We start from the raw sequence: 19,997 nt of genomic DNA on the forward strand, positions 1-19,997 counted from the left end.
GTTTACAGCACTTGACTGCAAGGTGGGAAGCAAGGAGTCATGTCAGCAGTGTGGAACCGTTTTCAGGTGAACGAGAGTGACAAATCAAAGCAGAATGCAAATGATCCATTCATTCATTTTCTACCACTTTTCCGTTTCCCAGTCACGGGGGTGCTGGGGCCAATCCCAACTCACAATGGGTGAAGGCAGGGTACACCCTGGACAGGTCACCAGTCCATCACAGGGCCAACACACAGAGACAGACAGAGACCAACAACCAACCACACTCACACAATGTCGAGTCACCAATTAACCCAAAGGGGGAGTAAACCCACGCAGACATAGGGAGAACATGTAAACTCCTCACAGAAAGGCTCCAGGTCAGGAACCGAACCCGCAACCTTCTTATTGGGGGCGACAGCACTAACAACAACACCGCTGTGCTGCCCAAATGCCAATTATGGTCAGCAAAACTCTTATAACCGCTTATAACACAAGCAACTTAACTGAACATGTTGGCAGTGTGGCAGTGCCATGTTTAAAGCACTTTTGTTAAAAATCAGTAATCAGTATATGACATCTTATATGAAACCTTACAGTATGTGTGGCAGTGCCATATTCATAAAAACACGAATGTTGAATGTCAGTATATGACAATTTTGTTTGATTTGTGATTGTCACAAGTTTCACTGCAGTACAGTCATCCATGTACAAGAAAATCAGAAATCATACTGAGGAATGTTGTTCAAATAGCAGTTAAAAAAAGTACTCAGTATCGGTGAGTACTCAAATGCAAGTACTTGTAGACTATTTGTTTTGGAAACAAGTGGTAGCGGTGCATCCCTAGTTATTATAAAGTTACAGCCATTTTGTGGGATGTGCTGAAATCTGTGGCACACTGCCACCCCTACACCCTCAGTCTGGTTGCTCTCAATGTGAACACTGTGACCTCCATCACTTGATCGTGATGTAAGAGGCTATGCACACCTGCGATTTATGAATACGTTACACCTGATGTCTGATGGAGGACACAAGCGCGAGCCGCATCTAACACATATATGATGGCCTGCATAAGGCATGGTTTTATTCACATTGGTACATGAAACACAATCAAATACACCCCCCCCCATTTGTTTTGTTTCTTAAAAAAAAAAAGGTCTTCTTTCCTTTTATATAAAAAATGAAACCTGATCCTCCCAACCTACCCACAATCCTCCCTCATCCTTCCAATCCCTATCATGTCAAAACCTCCCCATCACCACAATCTGCCCACCCTCCCACAACCATAGCAAAGGCTGAGACACAGCAGCGCTTCAATTTCAAAGTCCAAAGATGGGCAGAGATCACAGGCCTGACAAAGACAGGAGCATGAGGGAGACCAGGCCAGTGATGAGGTTGAGGGGGAAGGAGGACAGAGAGGAGGGAGCCTCGTTCTGGACCATCATACCAGTTCCTGTGAGACAGAAAGACAGGTTATAGAATAAAATGCGTTTAATAGACCAAAACTCTAAACACTTTCAGACAAATAGAGGGCACAAAACATGGTGGTTGGACTGATGAAGCAGCTCTGATGAACCAGTCAGCCTATTAGGCTGAAGAGCTGTAAACCTGCATTCTACCTAATGACCATCAGGGGGCAACTCCACTGATTGGAAAAAGAAGTCAGATTGAATTGAAGCCTATGGGAAAGGGTTACATTGAGAGGAAAATTTGACAGCAAAGATGGGCATGAATTGGGCGTGTTGCTTGTTGTTGCTTGACAGATGATATATTTATGTATACAGTGGAAAAGTTTAATTTTTGCTTCAAAGCATCCATCTAACTCTACAGTTCATCACCACGACCCACAGTGCATTGCGTCTAGTCACAGTTATTGTTGCTGCTCATTTTTCTCCTGACTTACATAGTTGATTTCAAAATAAGAAATGTTCAGACTTCAATCAATAGAATATGCAAATGTGTGTTTACTACGGAAAATACTGTGTAAATCCAGAGCACCTCTGTCCTCAGTATCCATAGTGGATTATGTGTGATCCCCTTCAGGATCTGTGCAAGCAGACATGGTAAAGATGGAAATGTAACAGCAAGCTCTAACATGTTCCTGCTGTTTGACCTTTACATCTCTGCTCTGCCACCTGAACCCTGAATATCCGTTCAAATTAAAGGGTTACTGTGTTTGTTTGAGATAATGCTGACATGTTTATAATCAACATGGCTGATATCCTGACATCTATATTGCATTGATAACACGGCCTTGGAGGAAAAACACTCTCACTCTCTGTCTCCAGGCACCGCCCACATGCCTGACCTATTATGCAAGTGCATTTTTACTATGTTCAGCATTTTAACTTAAAACTATGAAAACCTTATCACGTCACAGCTTCAAATCCTGCATATTACATTACATTGAAACGTTATTTATTTTTGCTCTTCAGTTGATCCCATATGCCTTCAGGAGTCAGCAGAACGGTCTTGCAACTAAGTTCCATCTCTGCATTTGAAGTGGGAGCATGGTGGTTCAAAGGTGACAGTAACCAGGATATCTGTGGCAATGTCTTTTATCCAAATCCAATTACCCTAACATATCCAGGAATAAGGTCAATAAATGGCATTGCCATTACAGGGCAAGGTTTACAGATTGTGATCTTTCAGCCCTGTCTTGTAGTAAAACTTGCACCCAGCTCTGTCCTGGTATGTTTGTGTTGACACTGATGAGGTAACTTATGCCCACATCATTCATCATGAGTCTTTTCCTTCTCTGAAACACTTCCATATAACGCAGAAAGCATTTGCGAGATAAGCCATACATTTCTATTTAAAAGTGGATGTGGACAGTAAAAGGCTGAAGAGCCTTAAACATTCATTCTATGTAATGGCCATCCAGGGGTGAGTGGTTGGAAAAATTTGTATTATTTAATTGGTCAATAAAATATGATGTTCATTTCTTAAATGATGTTCCCATTTAGAGGAAAATAGAACACCTAAACAAACCAATCAGGACAGAGGACTGAGCAGCTCAGATCCAGCCCTCGGGCCTTCAGCTCCACCTTCTCCTACTCATATGTTTTTTTCTTGTTTCAAAGAATCAAGATCAACCTTGACAAATAAGTGTTGGTGTTAGAGCAGAAGCTGACTCTGGTCGGCCAGTCCAAAGAAGACTACAGTACTGCTACAGATCCCTCTTTAGTGTGTCTGAGTTTCTCACCCGAGTCCCTGGACACAATGATCTCGTGTGCTGGCCCATCGCCGCCTTCTCCCCAGGACCGAATCTCCAACACTACGTAACCATTGTCTTTTGGCAGTGGCAGACTAACTGACGCCTTTGCCTTGTCCAGGACCTTCAGAGCTGTCTGGCCCTCATGTTTGTACAGGACCTGATCATACACAAAATGAAACAGAGTTGTATCACAATTATAATCTTCTGAAATTGTACATACAAAGACTAAAACGTTTTTAGTGATATGTGTTGTAGATTTTTAGCACTCAAAACCGCGACCATCACCAGTGTAAATTTACAGTATCAACATTTCACACTATCAATATAGATCTACCTCAAGACCATTTGGACTCTACACATCCTTCAGCATCACTTTTTAATTTAAATGAAATATAACAAAATCCTTTAGTGTATGCAACATCCGTGCCCTAACTAACTAACTAAAGCAGTGAGTTACTTTAAATAACACTTAGTGATAAGTAATAGGTGAACTCAGCAGGAAATAAAGTTGATTTCCTCATCATTTCAAGAAGTCTCAGCAAACACTTTCAGTCAGGCAGCACTCACTTTGTAACCCAGCACAGCTGACTCGTTGTGCATGGCCTTCACGTGGTCCCACCGAACCATTACCCAGGAGCCATCTGTTTTCCATGACACATTTCCTGGAGGGCGATTAGGAGCTAAAACAAAAATTATGACAGTTGAATTTTATGAAAAGGAAAATTGTGATTGAGATAAAAAAAAAAGACACTAGAGGAAGAATAGTTCACCTGACTGAAGACAATGAAGTGAAGACATTTAACACTAGAGATCAGAACAGCAATTCAGAGCTGTACTCTAACAGGTCTAAATGATGATTTTGCTCCAGGTAGAGGAGGGACTCTGAAGGGATCAGGTCTAATCCTTTTGTTGAATTCAGTCAGAGCCACAGGCCAAGAAAAAGCTTCCTGAGCTCCCCTGTGAGCAATGACATGAACCAGTAGCAGCTGCCTGGGGGACTGTTTGGGTCATATAACCTACTGTATTACTAATAGGACATGACTCCTATGTGTCTTGGTGTGTTTCTGTGGAAGCTGAATAGTGATAACAGAAATACTAATCAGCACCTAAGTATAGAACAGATTGATAACTATAGAGAAAAATAAGAGGTTAACCCCCCAAATCAACATCTTTGTGTGCTGGTGTATTCCATGCATTTATTCATATACCCAATATTTCTGGTCCAAAATTTCTAGTTTTCATAAATGACACTGGACGGATTTTAGCCTAAAACTGTTACTGATCTTTACGTGTTTGTAGAAGTTGTTGTTCAGTTCTATTTTGAGTTTTTACTTTAACCTTCCTGTTGATTAGCTGTAGAAAATACTAAAAAGATGAAGTAAAAAAGTAGACAATCCGCTTCTTGTTTACACTGGCTCACACATGCTCAGTATACATTGTACACACTGTACACAGTGTACTGTGATATATTCTTTTCTAACTAATGGAAACCACATCAGGATACTGCTGAGAGCGCATGCTGTGTGTGAGTGTCACAGCCATACGTGGTTTCCTAGTGGTAACAGCTGTGCGCGGTGAAGGAGGCCCGGTGCCAGCACTGTTGTATGCCAGTACTGCGATGTGGTATCGAGTGCTGGGTCGAAGTCCAGACACTCTGGCTGTCGTCTCCAGTCCTGCGGTCCTTACTCGGTCTGCTGCTGCTTCCCGCTCATGCTGCCGCCAGTACCGGATCTGAACACAGCATACGATGCAAAGAACACGTTTATGATCCTGAGTGAAGCACTGCCTGTCATCCATCATCAGCAGTAAGACAAACAATTTATAGCCAGTCCTACGCTGATAATAGTCAGGACCACGTGATGAAGGCCATGACCTTAGGGAATGGAGCCATTGTGTGTTTCATCTTTTGCTATAAACCCAAGATTCTTAAATCCTCTTAACTCATACTTGTTCTGCCTGTTGTTCAGCGAACATGAGCTCATTATAAATTACAATATTACTGCTAACCAACCGGCACCTGTGACGTCATCATGAGTTGGTCAACCCGCTGTGCTTACCTCGTATCCACGGAGGATGCCATTGGCGCTGAGCTGCTGGACAGGCTCCCATGACACCTGGATCTCAAAGGCACTCAATGCTGTAGCGTTGATACTGGACGGTCCAACTGTTGGCTCTGCGGGGTCACGAGGTCAGTTAGGTCTGACTGACGCTCCAGCAAGTATTGCAGCTGGCGACCACTTATGTCCATCCCACAGTGAGCATTTTTCTATTCTTTTCATTTTTAATTTGACTCTACCTCTTTGACTTACAATTAATAAGACTATTATAATGTTCAGCATATTGATTATTACCAATTTAATCTTCCACATAAAGATGATGATGTCAAAATAACATTGATATATTGATATATAACATTGATTAACATTGATTGTCTCACCTTCCTCTGCAGAGTGGACTACAGCAATTTGGCTGAAAGGACCTTCTCCTCTGCGGTTGTAGGCTTTGATCTTCACCTCAAAAGGATTGTATGGCGTAAGGCTCTCGTTGTAGTAAACGTAGCGGGACGACTCCACATGAGGAATCCGAACTGTCATCCAGGATAATGTGTCTTTCTTCCTAAATGCTAGGATGTAGCCGAAGCTGTCTCCATTCTGGTACTCTCTGGCCATTGGCTAAGGAGTGCAGGATAGAAATGAACTGAACGTTGTGTCACTACCACTGTGCTATGTTTATTTTCCAGATTCTATGATGATGGAAATGCAAAATCTCAACTCTGGATGTCAGCTGAGGGGATGAAGTTCATTTCTCATCTACTGAAAGATGTTATCAAGTTGCTTTATGGGAAGTGCTAGACGCAGGAATCTTTGATCCATATTCGGGAATAATACCTCTGCATAGGAGGACCAAGTTAGGTTCTAATCCATGTGTTTCACTTTAACTGTAAAATATATTTGTACATTAAAATACTGGAAACGTCACCATTGAAATGGAAACTAACCCACATACATTTAAAGTTTACATCTAAAAATGATATTATGTGCACATAATCTGTGTGCACAAACACCCCCCCCCCCCCCCCCCCGCCCAAAAAAACCAAAAACAAAACACTGTGAGTCACCCACTCACCGTCCAGGTAACAATCAGTTCATTGCGGTCTCCTCCCCCTCCTCCAAGTCCACTGGGAGCCACTGTGGGAGCTGAGAGCCAAATACACAGATGCAAGATTCAACACACAAGATAAATCCAATACTGAAAATTACACAGAAGTTAGACCAGGTGCTGTGTTGGTTAATATCTGAGACTGAAATTATGTTTAGCTATTAAATAGTGTCAAACAGCGGGAATAAAACCTGAATTCATTTGGCTGTACGTGAATTTAGTAAACCTGACATTAGAGAAACAGCAGAAGAAAGAAGCAACGAGGGAAAATTTATTTAATATTTAATCCATAATATATATAAACAGAAATCAATGAAAGAAAGCACGGCAAGCCGGAGCACACAACAGCCCACCTGTCCCCAAGTTCTGGAGGGCTCTCACCTGCTTGCTGTGTGCGTATGGTGTGTGATGGCATGCTGGGCTCTCCACTGCCCAGGATGTTGCTGGCGATGACCTGGAATTCATAGTCCATCCAAGGCATCAGTCCTACCACACGAGCTGACTCGGCATTCCCTTCAATGTTGACTGGGTCTGGTTCAGTAAGGAAATGTGACAAGGTGAAACACCACATCAATCTACAGCTTTTTCTGTTTGGCCAGTAACAGAAAGAACTTGTAGTAATGGTAGGACAGATCAGTCTGATACAGCAGACAGATCTCATGTCCACACACACACACACCTGTCCTCATTCTCTTCCACTGTGTTGACAGTGATGATCGGCCCATGATGATGTATTTGCCAATCGGACTGTGATTATCGTAGCCTCGACTCCACCTGAGCTCCACAGATGTTTCAGCCACATTCTTCACTAGTAAACCTCCTGGAGGACCTGGGGGGCCTGGGCCAAGGGAACAGACACAGCTTATCATTAGCACAATCATTTATCACTATTTAACAAGGTATCTTACATATTTTCAATTGCAGTCTCAGAGTGAAACCCTGTGTCCTGCAGCTGATGATGGTTTCAAAATAAGATCAATGGTCTGTCTTCTACTTTTACTTTGCATTCTCTCTTACTTTGTGCTTGCAAAAACAAAACCCGACATCATAGTTGCCCCAGAGAGTGGTGGTAAGTGGAGGATTTTATTGTAGTCACTGTCGCACAGGTGACTCCTCTCACCTCGTACTACCAGTTTAGCCGAGGCTGAAGAGCTGTCCACCACAGTCTGAGCTGTGCACAAGTAGATCCCTGCCTGACTCAGCTGAGCATTCACAATCAGTAGATCACCAACGTTCTCCTTCTGAAACAGAAGAGGCAGAAAGAAGAGATACACACATGGCTCAGGTCCAGACATTTAGTGCCACCCAAAACAATTCTCATGAGCCACAACAGTTTCTCTGATTCAGCAGTTCAGCCCCCTCTGATCTATACCTGTTCTCAGAGACCATGAAAAGTTAAACTTACCTGATGAAGTTGTTGGGGTTGAAGAACATCTACACTTTATTTTACATACCTGCTGGCTTTTGTATCATTCTAAGATTCACTTTTAACATCACAGCTCAAGCAGAGTGATGCCTCTGTAGTCTAATTGGGCATGCGTCTGCCACAGTTCTTCTCCTGCGGGTGTTTTTGCTACCAAAGACTCAGTAATGGTTGCTTATCTCTGTTAACCTGAGGTACAAATTTATAATGTATATGTAAATGTATTATTTCCTACAACTATATTCACATTTCCTTTCAAGCTGTCACAAATAACCTGACACATAGGCCTGATTGGGTGTGGACTACACTGTTGGTCGAAACTATGTAGAAATAGTGTCCTCCAGCTATCAAATACACCACAGGACTCACCCCCTCCACCCTATGGTATGGCCCAGCAGCGTCCTCCAAGTCCAGCAGGACCCCGTTCAGGGCCCAGGTGAAGGTCAGATCCATGGTGGGGTCATGGGAGGCATGACACTGCAGTGTCAGATTCTCACCCTGGTTGATGTCAGCATTAGAGGGAGCCAGTGTGATCTTCGTAGCATCTGCAAGAATAAAACTGGTTCAGACGAAATCCAGCAATGGGCCATCGCTAAAAAAATTATCTGGATTGCAGAGGGAAGGATAGTGTGGCATTTGTAAATACTTTGTTATGCTCCATGGGTTATTTAGGAACCCAGCAGCAACTGCGTCACCTTAACACAAATATAAAACCCTAAAACGGTTTCTCCAGAGTCTCCAAACCTCTGACTACCACTGCTTTTTCATACATTTTCATGTCCATCATCAGTGTCTTACTAATCATCAGTAGTTCCAGCAGTTGACACTTATTTAACCTTTTTAAGGTTTTCTAAAATTTTAACTAATTTAACTGGTGCTAACAAGTTTATGATGACAAAGTTATGACATTAAAATGAATCTACTGCAGCTTGTGATGAATCACATTTCGATGAATGTAAGTGGTTACAGAGCAGCTGGTAAGACAAATAAGATGTTAAATCTTCCTTAACCTTAACATGTGTACAGGGCCACAGTCAGACACACAAATGATCTTGAGTATTTTTTAGCATTACCCCGAAAAAACCAAAATGAAAGGTTTGCGCGCGTGTATACCTCTGACAGACAGGTGTCCAGTGCTGTTGGCTTTGCCCAGGTAGTTTTCAGCGAAGCAGGTGTATTTGCCTTCATCTGCTCGGCTGATGTTGTAGATCCAGAGGACACCATCTGACGTCACTGTGACTCTGAGGAGACACAGATGGATCAACAGCGCCCCCAGCTGGCTGCTTACACCACAAGCAAGAGAAAACCATGGACAGTTTGTCTCCAAGTAGGTTCAGGTGGATGGTGTGATAAGGTGACTCTGGTTGAGATACTGATAGAGTGGTTCATTGTTCTAATCATCAACAGCAGAGTTTGAGTGGTGATGAAGAGGAACAAAAGCTTCATCAATGTTCACAGGAAGTTTTGATATAAGAGGAAGACTCAAACTGCAAAATATTGATGATCTAAACAAAATTTACTGATCTTTGCTGTCCATCACTTTAGTTTGAACTCTTTTGTCCTTGTCAGAAATTATGACCCAGTTTTCTGTTGGTTAGTAGTTTGGCATTTGAGCTGATCTGGATATGGTTAGCAAGGTTCAGCATCAGTTACCATGGTGCTTTACACTGATAGAACAGCATTAAAAGATTAAATCACTTCTTGTATAAATATTGAGCTACTGTATTAATGCCATACAGTTTCACAGTTGACATGGTTGTTATTTGCTCATGTATATTTGTGTCCCAGGGTTTGAACCTGTGAATCAAGCACTGCACTGCGACTGCAGAACACTGTGACCCCATCATGACTCTACCTGCTGCTGTTTGTCAGCAGCTCTGTCCCTCGGCTCCAAAACAGGCTGGGCTTTGGGGCGGCTCGAGGACGACACTCGATCTTCACCTGGCCCCCTCTGGCTGCCGGAATGAGCTTCCGTACGGGATTCTGTCTGAAGTCTGGAGCCTGAACTGGAGGGACAGGGGACAGGGGCAGAGAAAGAGTCAAAAAATAAGCACAAGCAATAGGGAAGAGGTTATGGATATTAAAGATGTATTAGGAAAAAAAAGGAAAGAAAAAAACTAAGTGAATGTTATGATATCAAACTGCATTAAATTTGAATTTGCAATAATAAAAAGAGAATCCACATCTTTTATGGTTAACTACACAAATCCTGACTGACTCAGCATCAGTACCAGAGACAGACACAAGAGCTTCCTCTTACCTTGGACTCGGAGCTCAGCAGAGGAGTAGATGGTACCATGTTTGTTTTCAGCCACACATTGGTACATCCCTGAATCCTCCAGGGCCAGATTACTGATCTTCAGACGAGCTCCATTCACCTCGACTCGGTCCTGAAAGAACACACAGGGAGGATGAAGGATGGGTGTCTGAGTCCAGCCTATCATGAGGCTCCATGTGATGCGGTTAGATGAAATCTTTAAATTAAACCTGATCTATTACTTTTAATAGTGGTCCAAAAGTCACTGGATTGGGAACACAGAGTAGGTGATCCAGTTTGACTACAGTTATAGTTGTCTTGATACTGATACTAGTATGAGGAATACATGAAAGACTGAGTCTGTGCACCAAACTAACACCATGTTGTTGATCAATTACACACCAGGATAAAACATCAGTTTTCCCAGAAGTCTGAAACAATGCTTAAGTCGGTGCTACATGTCAAAGTAACATCCATAGCAGGACAAAGCATCACACTGCCTCCCCCGGCTGATCTTTTTCCCATTATGCATCCTGGTGCCATGTTTTCCCCATGCAACACACACACACCTGACCATTAACATGGTGTGAAAGAACTGATTTATCAGACCAGAGCACCTTCATTGTTCTGTGTGGCTAGCTCTCTACCTTCTCGTTGTCGTTGTTTCAGACCAACACAGCACTCATTTTCTCATCAAGCTAAAGATGAGTCACAGTGCTTTGGCACTTGACTCTGTGTGTATACACTACAGTGTGAAAGTATTTAGTACCTGTGTGCTGAGTGGCTGTCCATTGCGTAGCCAGCGAACAGAAGGTCGTGGTTTACCAGCAGCAACACAGCTCCAGTGCAGCTCTGAGCTGATCTCCACCTCAGAGTCACTCATCACCTGCAGCCACTCAGGCTGAGCTGGAGGAGGGGAAGAAACATCAGAACTTTAATACAACACGGTCAAGAAGTGAAGCTGCACTGACAGACAGAAACCTGATCAAAGCAAATGTCACTCCTCCACCTTGCACGTTGATGCGTCCCTGGTATGTGTCGCTTCCTTCCGAGTTGTAGGCCTCACACTCATAAACACCCTCATCATCAAAGGAAAGTCCTGGCAGGATGAGGGTTGGGCCCTCTGCAGAGGAGCCTGTTTTGGACGGCATCAGTCCATCCACCTTCCTCCACCGCAGTTTTGGAACCGGACTGTTGCACAGGAAGCGCAGGGAGAGTGGTGGTGGTTCCACAGCACAAAGAAAGACAGATGAGCAGAGATGAACAGAGCACAGTCCACAACAGCTCACAGACGTACGACTTGTTGATGTCAGAGGTGAAGGCCGTGCTTACTTTCCATAGGCGAAGCACTCTAACTGAGCGGTGTGTCCTGCCAGGGCATAGGTCTCTGCTGGGAAGCGCACCTTAATGCTTGGGGCCGACTTCCTTGGATTGGCTGAAATAAAGTAAAGCTGTGAACATTCAGAGAAGATCATGTCGATGTTGTACATCTGTGGTCTAATCTGCTGGGGCGAGTTGTATTGTCCTTTACTCTTGCTTCTTATTTACAAAATCAAACAACAGCAAACCTCTACAATCAAAGCAATGACCAGACCAACATTTTTCAATATTTAGTTCTTGCTCAGTACCATGGACCAGTAGCCTGTAGGGAAAAGTCTAAAGGCCAGATACCAAATAAACATACTCAAGTTCTTCTTTTGATGAACATTTTCCTTTCTGAGCTGTTGTGGCCCCGAATGTCATGGACTAAATCTTCTGTCCCACCCATTTAACACACACAACAGCTCCTGGGGCCAATAACAGCACAGGAATAGCTACCCACTAACTCAACAGCTCCAAGAAGCAGTCAGAGCCATTCACTTTTTAAATGGATCGGTCAACACTCAGTAACCCATGAGGATAAAAAAAATGTAAATCTCTAATTCCAAAAAGTATTTAGAACTCAATCCAGTTTTTCTAGGACCCCCTTCATTAGCAGTTCCTGATTTAGTCTTCTTGGGTCTCTAAAAAATCTCAACCTGGATCAGGATAATCTTCCTGTCAGGTCCTCTCAGAGCTCATCAGACTGGACTAGAAGTGACTGTCAACTGTCTTCTTCAGGCCTCTCCACAGATGGTGTATGTGGTTTGGGCCTTGACTTTGATTGCAACACTCCTGGACAGTCAGAGAGTCCTGAGGAGTCTGCAGTCTTGTCTTGTCCTGATGATAAGGGCCCCTGCACCTGTCAGTATTACTTTTTAATTGATATGCTTGTTTAGTTCATCTGAATATTTATTTATCTGAAAATCTGAAAATCTAACCAGTAACCTGCTCAGTCATTGAGTGATCAGTCAGTGTCCTACAGACCAGAGCACTACTGTAGAGCTGCATGTGCTAACATCAGCCTCCGTACCATCAGGCAGCACAGTCAGCTGGTTGCCTTTGCTGAAGGTGCTCTTGGTGGTGATGTCCAAGTTGATGGTCGTGAAGCAGTAGTAGCTGCCAGTGTCATTTGGCTCAGCTTTAGCCACGAACAAGTTTCCTGTCACCTGTGACACAAACAAACGGCCATCGCTTTTCTGGATGAAGTTGGGAAACTCGTTGAAGAACCAGCGGTAGGAAAGAGCTAGACAGAGGAGACAAGGACAAACCGAGCTCATCACCAATCAAAGCACGACAAGTAGAGGCTGTATTTGGAATGTTTAAGCGCTTTCTGAACCTGGGTAATGTGGGGGCGGCTGGCAGGCCAGGAAAGTTCCCAGACCCTCATATGCTGTCTGGGGGCTTCTGTTGTCTGAGGGGAAGTCATGGAGGTCTGAAGAGACAGAAGGAAAGGATTAACATCACATCAACCAGGTAGAATAAGACCTTATCTCCACCACATGTCCTCTGCTCTCTCACAGCCAAACTTGAGGTTAGCTGCTCTGCTGATGATGGTTCCACAGCGGTTGATGGCTAGACACTGGTAAGAGCCTGGGTCCCGGAGAGAGTCAGGGCTGGTGATCACCAGATTACCAGCCACCAGGGTGTAACGGAGGTCCAAGCCAAGTGGGACATCAGTGCCGTTCACAAGCCACCTGCAAGACAAAGAGCAGGGAAAAAGATACATTGACAAAGTCCACAAGAGTCAGCCGTGGGTGGGAAATGTCAGCACTATCAGGAGCGCTAAAGTCATGTCAAAGCAAAAGATCTTAAACTTGAGGGATCTTCGATACGTGTATGAGCTTTCATCTTTCATCATCATTATGACTGAATGAGATGCATATACAGATTATAAATTCAGTTAAAGTGCTGGTATACAGATGATTTTCAAGGTAAACAAAATGTTCTCTCAAATACACACTGCTGATGGTGCTGTTGAGTTTTGTGCACAAACACTGAATTGAGGCATAACAGGAGAGCATGCAAGCTAGTCTCCTTCCAATCATCAGTCCGACCAATACAGAACTGAAGTATGTCACATACAGTACTGTGCATGACATGCTGGAAAAAAATGCTGTCAAATAAGAATACTTTCAAAAATATAAGTGTTAATCATTTTTATCAATTAACAAAAGTAAAGTAAATAAACACAAGAAAAATTCAAATAAAATCAATTTTTGATTTGAATATATTTTTCTATATTTGAAAGCATTCCCAATTCACAGCATATGTCACATATTAAAAAGGCTCTAGACAAGAGGAAAAGGCTTTCACCATCGTTTAAATGCACACATAGATATGTATATATGAGCTTTCAGACTAAGTCTGAAGTCTTTCTGGTCTTTGTGCAGCAGAAGAACAGAGCTTATACTGACACATACACCATTAACCTGAATCTGTGCAGGTTGTCATGCTGCTTCATTTACCAGTTTCATTTTTAATACCTGTTTCACACTCATAATGGTCAAAGGGAAATAGAGAATAGATGGAAAAGCAGTATGACCTAGAGGTGTGTTTCAGCAGCATATAGCATTAACAATTAATGGCATCATTAATCACATTAAATAAGTTTGGCACATTTGACTCCATAACTTCTAACAGTGAAACAGGATAAGTAAATGTGCGACATAGTTCCCTGTTCACTACTCCTGGTGATTCCTCACAGGTACATACAAAATAACTTCATTAACATCACTGCTTAAAATCCTTGAAATTAACAAGACGGGAAAGGGATGATAAACTTTTGTTCATGAAATGTAAGCCTTTTTCAAGCTTGTGTGTGTGTGTGTTTCCCACCTGTAGGAGGCAGCTGGACTGGCCCTGGCCTGGCAGCTGAGGGTCACTTTGCCTTCACTGAGGCCCTCTGGGTAGATTGTGCTGCTTGGCTGTTCTTCAAACACTGGGCCACTGTCATGACCTGACACACACACATCTCCACCTGGAAATATCACAGTATCACAACAAACCTTGAGCCAAGTTTCCTGCTGGTGAGGACCTTTTGACCTTCAGTTGTGGCCTGGACACTATGGACACAACTTGATTTTGTTCTGTTTTCCAGTCATGTCTTTACTCTGAAGGAAAGACAACAGTTTTTCTGTTGTTTATTGAAAGTGCCCTTTAAGCAACCCTTAACTACCTCGGAATGATGAATGCTACAATTTGGTACCACACAAATAAAGCTTAAATGAATTTGTGCAAATGTTCAGATGTGGTGAATACTGAAAAGAAAAGGATGGCCCAAATGAAAATCACACATGCCAACATAATCACAATATGATTGTTATGGAATATAGCACTGGTCTGAGAGAAGTGCAAAGCCATGTTCAACAATACATGGAAAGTATCATGGAAAGCCAGAACTTTCTGTTTACAGCTCAATGAAAAACTTAGCTGTTCGCACTCATTTTATTTACAGGCTTGTTGCATAATCACCAAATGTCTTAGTTAGATTCTCATCTGAATGAGTCAGTGTTTGCAAGTGTCAGTGCTGTAGAATATAAACCATATTAACTGCATAATTATGTGCATCATGTTTAAAGCTTCATCTTTACTTTTTTACAGAATGTGATATAACATCACAAAACAGCCCCCTCCCACCTCCGGACACAGCTGTTGGTAAGTAAAGGAACATCTCTGGAGCTCACAGCATGATCATCAGTGTAGATGCTTACAATATTATTGTTAAAAATCAAAATCAAATCAAATCAGATTTATTTGTATAGCGCCAAATCATAACAAAGTTACATCAAGGCACTTTACATGTAGAGCTGGTCTAGACCAAACTCTTTATAAAATGATTTAAAGAGACCCAACAGATCCCCCAATGAGGAAGCACTTGGAGACAGTGGCAAGGAAAAACTTCCTTTAAGAGACAGAAACCTCGAGCAGAACCAAGCTCGGGGGGGGGGGGGCATCTGCCTCAACCGGTTGGGTTGAGAGTGGGAGAGACAGAGAGAGAGAGAGAGAGTGAGATAGGCATTGGGGGGAGGGTATAAAGACCCTTAAAGAGGGAAAAAGACCCTTTTCTGAAGCTTGCTGTTGTATTTCTACCCTTCCTCTTAATTGAGCTATGGCAACAAACAGATGTACAACCTGTGACAGAGAGCAGATGGGGAAGATCTTTGATGTGTTCAATACTTCACAGGCACAAAGGACTCTTCATCATATGGGTGTTTGAGCAGACTTAGCTCAGTCTCAGGCTGTCAGTGTTACTGCGTCTAATGTGTATTGATTTTCACAGGCAGCAACAATCTGGGAGAAACATCTTTCTTCTTCAAATAACTCATTTGGCTTTTTGCCGAAGGCAGAAACAGTGCTAGCACAATTTTCATCATGAACTATGTAACTATGTGTGTCTCTGAGAGTACATCCACACCCACACACACACACACACTCAGTGTAGCTTTATAATAACTGAAGAAACAATTACATCTTTTTTCTTTAACTGAAAAGTTTTTTTAATTAAGTGCACAACAAAGTCTGTTTTTGTTCCACTTTTAACAACACCTTCTAACTATAACAACAATATAACATTTTTATCAGATGACCTGCAACCGCATGTCTAATGCCGTCTCTCACACATTTACAGGATTGTAGACAAAGGTCCCTTGAAATTTCCCTTGATGACATTATGCATAGGCTGCATTTTGTTAGCCCTGGTCAAAGAAAAGACATCTCACTGTCCATCATCCACAGTTCTGTTCTTCAGTCAGACTTTGAGCTAAGCTCTTATGGAGCATTTGTTAGGTCAGGAGCTGTTATTATTTCTGAGTTGCTATTTGGAAGTGTTTCAATTTGAAAGTTCAGTCTCTGGCATGCCTCCTGTTTTTCCTTAGTTTTGGGGACAGTCTGTGCTTCCACCATCTTGGACTAAAGCTGGTGTTGGCGCTTCTTGTTCTGATCAGGTGGAGAACTAGTTGCTGTGTCTCTACACCAAACACATGAGGCTGCAAAGCAGAACAAGGAATGCAATGCATGCTCAACAGTATCATTGAGCTGTTAGACACTTTTAATATTTAATATTTATGATGGCCATTCCCAGTCTCCCAGAATATTCTTTGCCACCATGGTTTTTGTACCCAAGCGTCTGTTTCCAGGTTGCTTTTAAGCTTAACTAGACTCCCCCCGGCAGCCTGGAATAATCAGATACACAAAAAACTGACAAGAAAACCTACGTCAGTCATCAGCATTATCTCTTACTGTCCCTCTCTTCCTCTCGATTCCAGCCTTTATGCAGTACATTGTGTTGAGGTGGCTGTTAAATTAAAATTAAAATGATTGATTAGTTGTTAGGTATGAACACAGCAGAAAAGCATGTAGACAACCAAAATGTACTTTGAGCTGCTACAAAACACCCCATTATCACTGAAGTGAATCTCATTATCTGACTCAATCACCTCATTAAAATGTTCTCCTTCTGTCTACACATCCAAAAAAATCAAGTCTCATTTAGACAAAACAGGACTCAACATAGGAGGCAGATCTGTGTGTGTGTGTGTGTGTGTGTGTGTGTGTGTGTGTGTGTGTGTGTGTGTGTGTGTGAACTTACCAACGGCTTCAGTCAAAGCCACTGAGCTGAGGAGCAACATATACAACAGGCAATCCATGATCTGGGTCCAGCTGGGCAGCAGGATCACAAACAGACCTGAAGCAGATGGGCTCAAAACCTGCTCACCTGGTCTCAGTTTTATAGTTTGGTCTGTGCAGAAAAACAGAACAAGATAATTATCATCAGGAATGCATTGCCTGCAAAGCAATTAAAAAGAAAGACTAAAAGACATCATGCTGTCCTGATCAACTCATCATTTCATCCCAGTGAATGTTGGTCCCAAATCTTGTGATAGTTCATCTCTGAGGCTCATCCACACCCATTGAACCAAACACCAGAGCTGTACTCTAAAAACATAACGATAACCAGGATAGGCTAAAAACCCAATCATAACCGGGATTCTCAGAGAAAATGCTGTTTCCCGAGTCAGACCTAAATTTCACTCAAACTCAGTGGTTTTGGAAACTAGACCAAGCTTTAGGATATGTTTGGACCACGTTATAGACTCTTTCGCTCTCGGACTAGTCCAGCAGTTTGCTTCTGTCGTCTCACTGCTGATATTGGACACTATCCTTTCCAGTGGTCATTTTTCTATGTTCCACATGTGACCAGCTCAGCATCAGGGCTGAATTACTGAAGCATAAACCCTGAACTGAGACTGAAAACTGGAACTGGGGAAACAATCCCCCATACACTCACACATTCATACATCACTCCCATACACTGATGGAGAAGCCATCATAGGCAACAAGGTTCAAAATCTTGCCTGAAGATACTTTCACAAAACCTGGAGGAACAGAGAACTTAACCAGCCCAGCCTTACATCAACCTTACAAATCAATACTACAGAAGGAACCTTCAGAAGTCAGAATCAGATTCAACCTTCTGATTCGTGGATCACTTGCTCTACCTTTAGCTGTGTCTATCGCCCCAACACATACAGTCCATCCTACTTTATTGACTTAAGATTTAGGACTTAACAAAATCAAACAATAATAACATAGGGTTTCATTTCTCCATGCATCATTAAGCCCAGACAAGTCGGACACACACATCACTTTCAGTGTGCAGTCTCTCACTCCTGAAGGGGAAAGGAGGTGCACAGCATGTAAAAATGAATGGGAACAGAATGCCGCAAATCAAAAATACAAGGTGAAAGGCGTAATAAAGAATAACGAGTGGACAAGAGAAAGACTAAAAATATAAGTGAGAGACTGATGAGGAGGGAAGAAGTGTGCAGATTAAATGAAATAGAGAGGGAGTCAGAGCAGGGCTATTAAATCAGTTTAGTGAGATCCTTCATACGAATCCATTAAGCTCCGATTTATCACAGACAAGTGTAAGTCAGACTTCTACTGATCTCACCACTGCAGGTCTCACAACAAAACAGCACATGTAATTTTGGTTTCTATATGAAATTCTGAATTACTGGGTCATATATCATTTTTTTTTTTTTTTCAACCACATGAGGTGTGTGAAACATGGACGTATTTCAATTTAGCTTTGGGCCAAACAATGAATAAACATCTCCTGCAGCTCAAATGAACACAAAAGAAGCTCCCTGAGTTAATCAGTGGCGTAAGACTGAATTACCTCACTGACTATTGGTTGTGGTTTTAATCATCAATAAGCTCTTTAGTTTATAGTATCTATGTCAACTGTTCGATAGGATGCATTGAACTTTTGCATTGATAGTAAAGATGTCATGATGATTTGCTGGTTTTCTTTCATAATGCATACCCTTATTTATGTTTCAGTTTTTGATCTTGGTATCTTTTTTTCATTGACTTCTAACCCATTTACACACATTAATCTCTCTTAATATATGTCTTTGTTTATGTGTTGCATGCATTCTGGTAGCTACTTTTGATATTTTACTACTTAATAAAAGATATAGCACAGGTAACGTTTAAATGGAACGTCTGAAAGAGGGGAAACAATACTATAACTGTTCTAGTCTTACATGAAGTTTCATGTAAGACTAGAAGAATTATAGTATTTTCCCCCAGGTACAGCCATAGGCACACTAAAATGTGTGATGATAAAACAACACACCATGACTGATGTCAAGAGACAAGATGCAGAGGAGAAGACTTTAGTGTGTAAACGCAGACACAAGTGGCACTTCTCTATATTGTACTTCATGTTGCTTAGCAACCTTTCAACAACTGCAACATTTTAACCTACGAAAGTCTGACTTTGGCTAAAAACTCATTACTTGCATTGAACAGTGTAATCCTCAGGCTCTCTGTTGATGTATCTGGAGCTTTGGGTTACTTGAGCCATGGCACCTGTTTGATTTCTTTGATTTCAAAGGGCAAGGACATATTTATTGGCTGCTCTTGCTCTTAAATTGAGAGACAGCGATGTTGGTGGTAACACTGTTATTATTTATTCATTTATTTTTCACATTTTTAGTCTTTATTGCAGTAACAGTGAGACGGTAAGAGAGGAAATAGCATGTGTCTATTGTCTGTAGGTTGTTGGTTTAGTTTTTCATCTCTGTCATTAGTCATTGGACAATAATCCTCATCTTTTCTTCTAGCAGGGAAGAACACCAGGTGACAGTAAGAGGTTGTCACAAACTAAATTAGCTTCTTAGGTGACATTATTTCTGTCTGGAAAAAAGCGATGGACCCAGCCAAACTTAAGTCTGTGTTGGGGTGGCCCATACAATTTTCTAAAAACAAACTTCAATGTTTCCTAAGGTTTTTCAATTTCTATCGAAAGTTACTATAGGGGTTCAGCTCTGTGGCTGCCTTCCTCCATGCTCTGACCTCTTCTATGACTCTAAGACCTCCGTTGCCATAGCACCATTCCTCATGTTACCTAATCCAAGTGAACAATTGGTTGTTGAAATAGAACTGAAATAAATGTGTGAGAGACAAATGTCACACATCACGATGTAGAGATTCAGCATGTCACCTTTTTTTCTATATTTGACATGCACCTAAACAGAAACAGAAGCTAACAGACATTTTGCCGTCATATCAACAATATAACAAAAATCCCT

The 19,997-nt window shown here is 42.1% G+C and overlaps 1 protein-coding gene across 1 annotated transcript in view; it reads right to left on the reverse strand.

Annotated features, from left to right (window-relative positions):
* Window positions 1-1,306: 1,306 nt before the first annotated feature.
* Window positions 1,307-19,997, reverse strand: part of cntn2 (contactin 2) — a 34,648-nt gene continuing 15,957 nt past the window's right edge. The window contains exons 2-23 of the mRNA XM_029501965.1: window positions 16,985-17,134; window positions 14,233-14,374; window positions 12,916-13,091; window positions 12,734-12,829; window positions 12,441-12,640; window positions 11,368-11,486; window positions 11,045-11,226; window positions 10,805-10,941; window positions 10,039-10,168; window positions 9,634-9,784; window positions 8,892-9,019; window positions 8,148-8,323; window positions 7,476-7,596; window positions 7,035-7,193; window positions 6,737-6,886; window positions 6,323-6,393; window positions 5,634-5,868; window positions 5,254-5,369; window positions 4,741-4,927; window positions 3,764-3,876; window positions 3,185-3,353; window positions 1,307-1,432 (exon numbers count right to left, since the gene is read on the reverse strand). Of these exons, the coding sequence (XP_029357825.1) occupies window positions 1,323-1,432; window positions 3,185-3,353; window positions 3,764-3,876; window positions 4,741-4,927; window positions 5,254-5,369; window positions 5,634-5,868; window positions 6,323-6,393; window positions 6,737-6,886; window positions 7,035-7,193; window positions 7,476-7,596; window positions 8,148-8,323; window positions 8,892-9,019; window positions 9,634-9,784; window positions 10,039-10,168; window positions 10,805-10,941; window positions 11,045-11,226; window positions 11,368-11,486; window positions 12,441-12,640; window positions 12,734-12,829; window positions 12,916-13,091; window positions 14,233-14,374; window positions 16,985-17,042 (3,126 nt within the window). The 5' untranslated portion in view covers window positions 17,043-17,134 and the 3' untranslated portion in view covers window positions 1,307-1,322. The remainder of the gene's footprint in view (window positions 1,433-3,184; window positions 3,354-3,763; window positions 3,877-4,740; window positions 4,928-5,253; window positions 5,370-5,633; window positions 5,869-6,322; window positions 6,394-6,736; window positions 6,887-7,034; window positions 7,194-7,475; window positions 7,597-8,147; window positions 8,324-8,891; window positions 9,020-9,633; window positions 9,785-10,038; window positions 10,169-10,804; window positions 10,942-11,044; window positions 11,227-11,367; window positions 11,487-12,440; window positions 12,641-12,733; window positions 12,830-12,915; window positions 13,092-14,232; window positions 14,375-16,984; window positions 17,135-19,997) is intronic.

This window comes from Echeneis naucrates, chromosome 5 (genome assembly GCF_900963305.1).
Source record: "Echeneis naucrates chromosome 5, fEcheNa1.1, whole genome shotgun sequence".
NCBI classification, from domain to species: Eukaryota; Metazoa; Chordata; class Actinopteri; order Carangiformes; family Echeneidae; genus Echeneis; species Echeneis naucrates.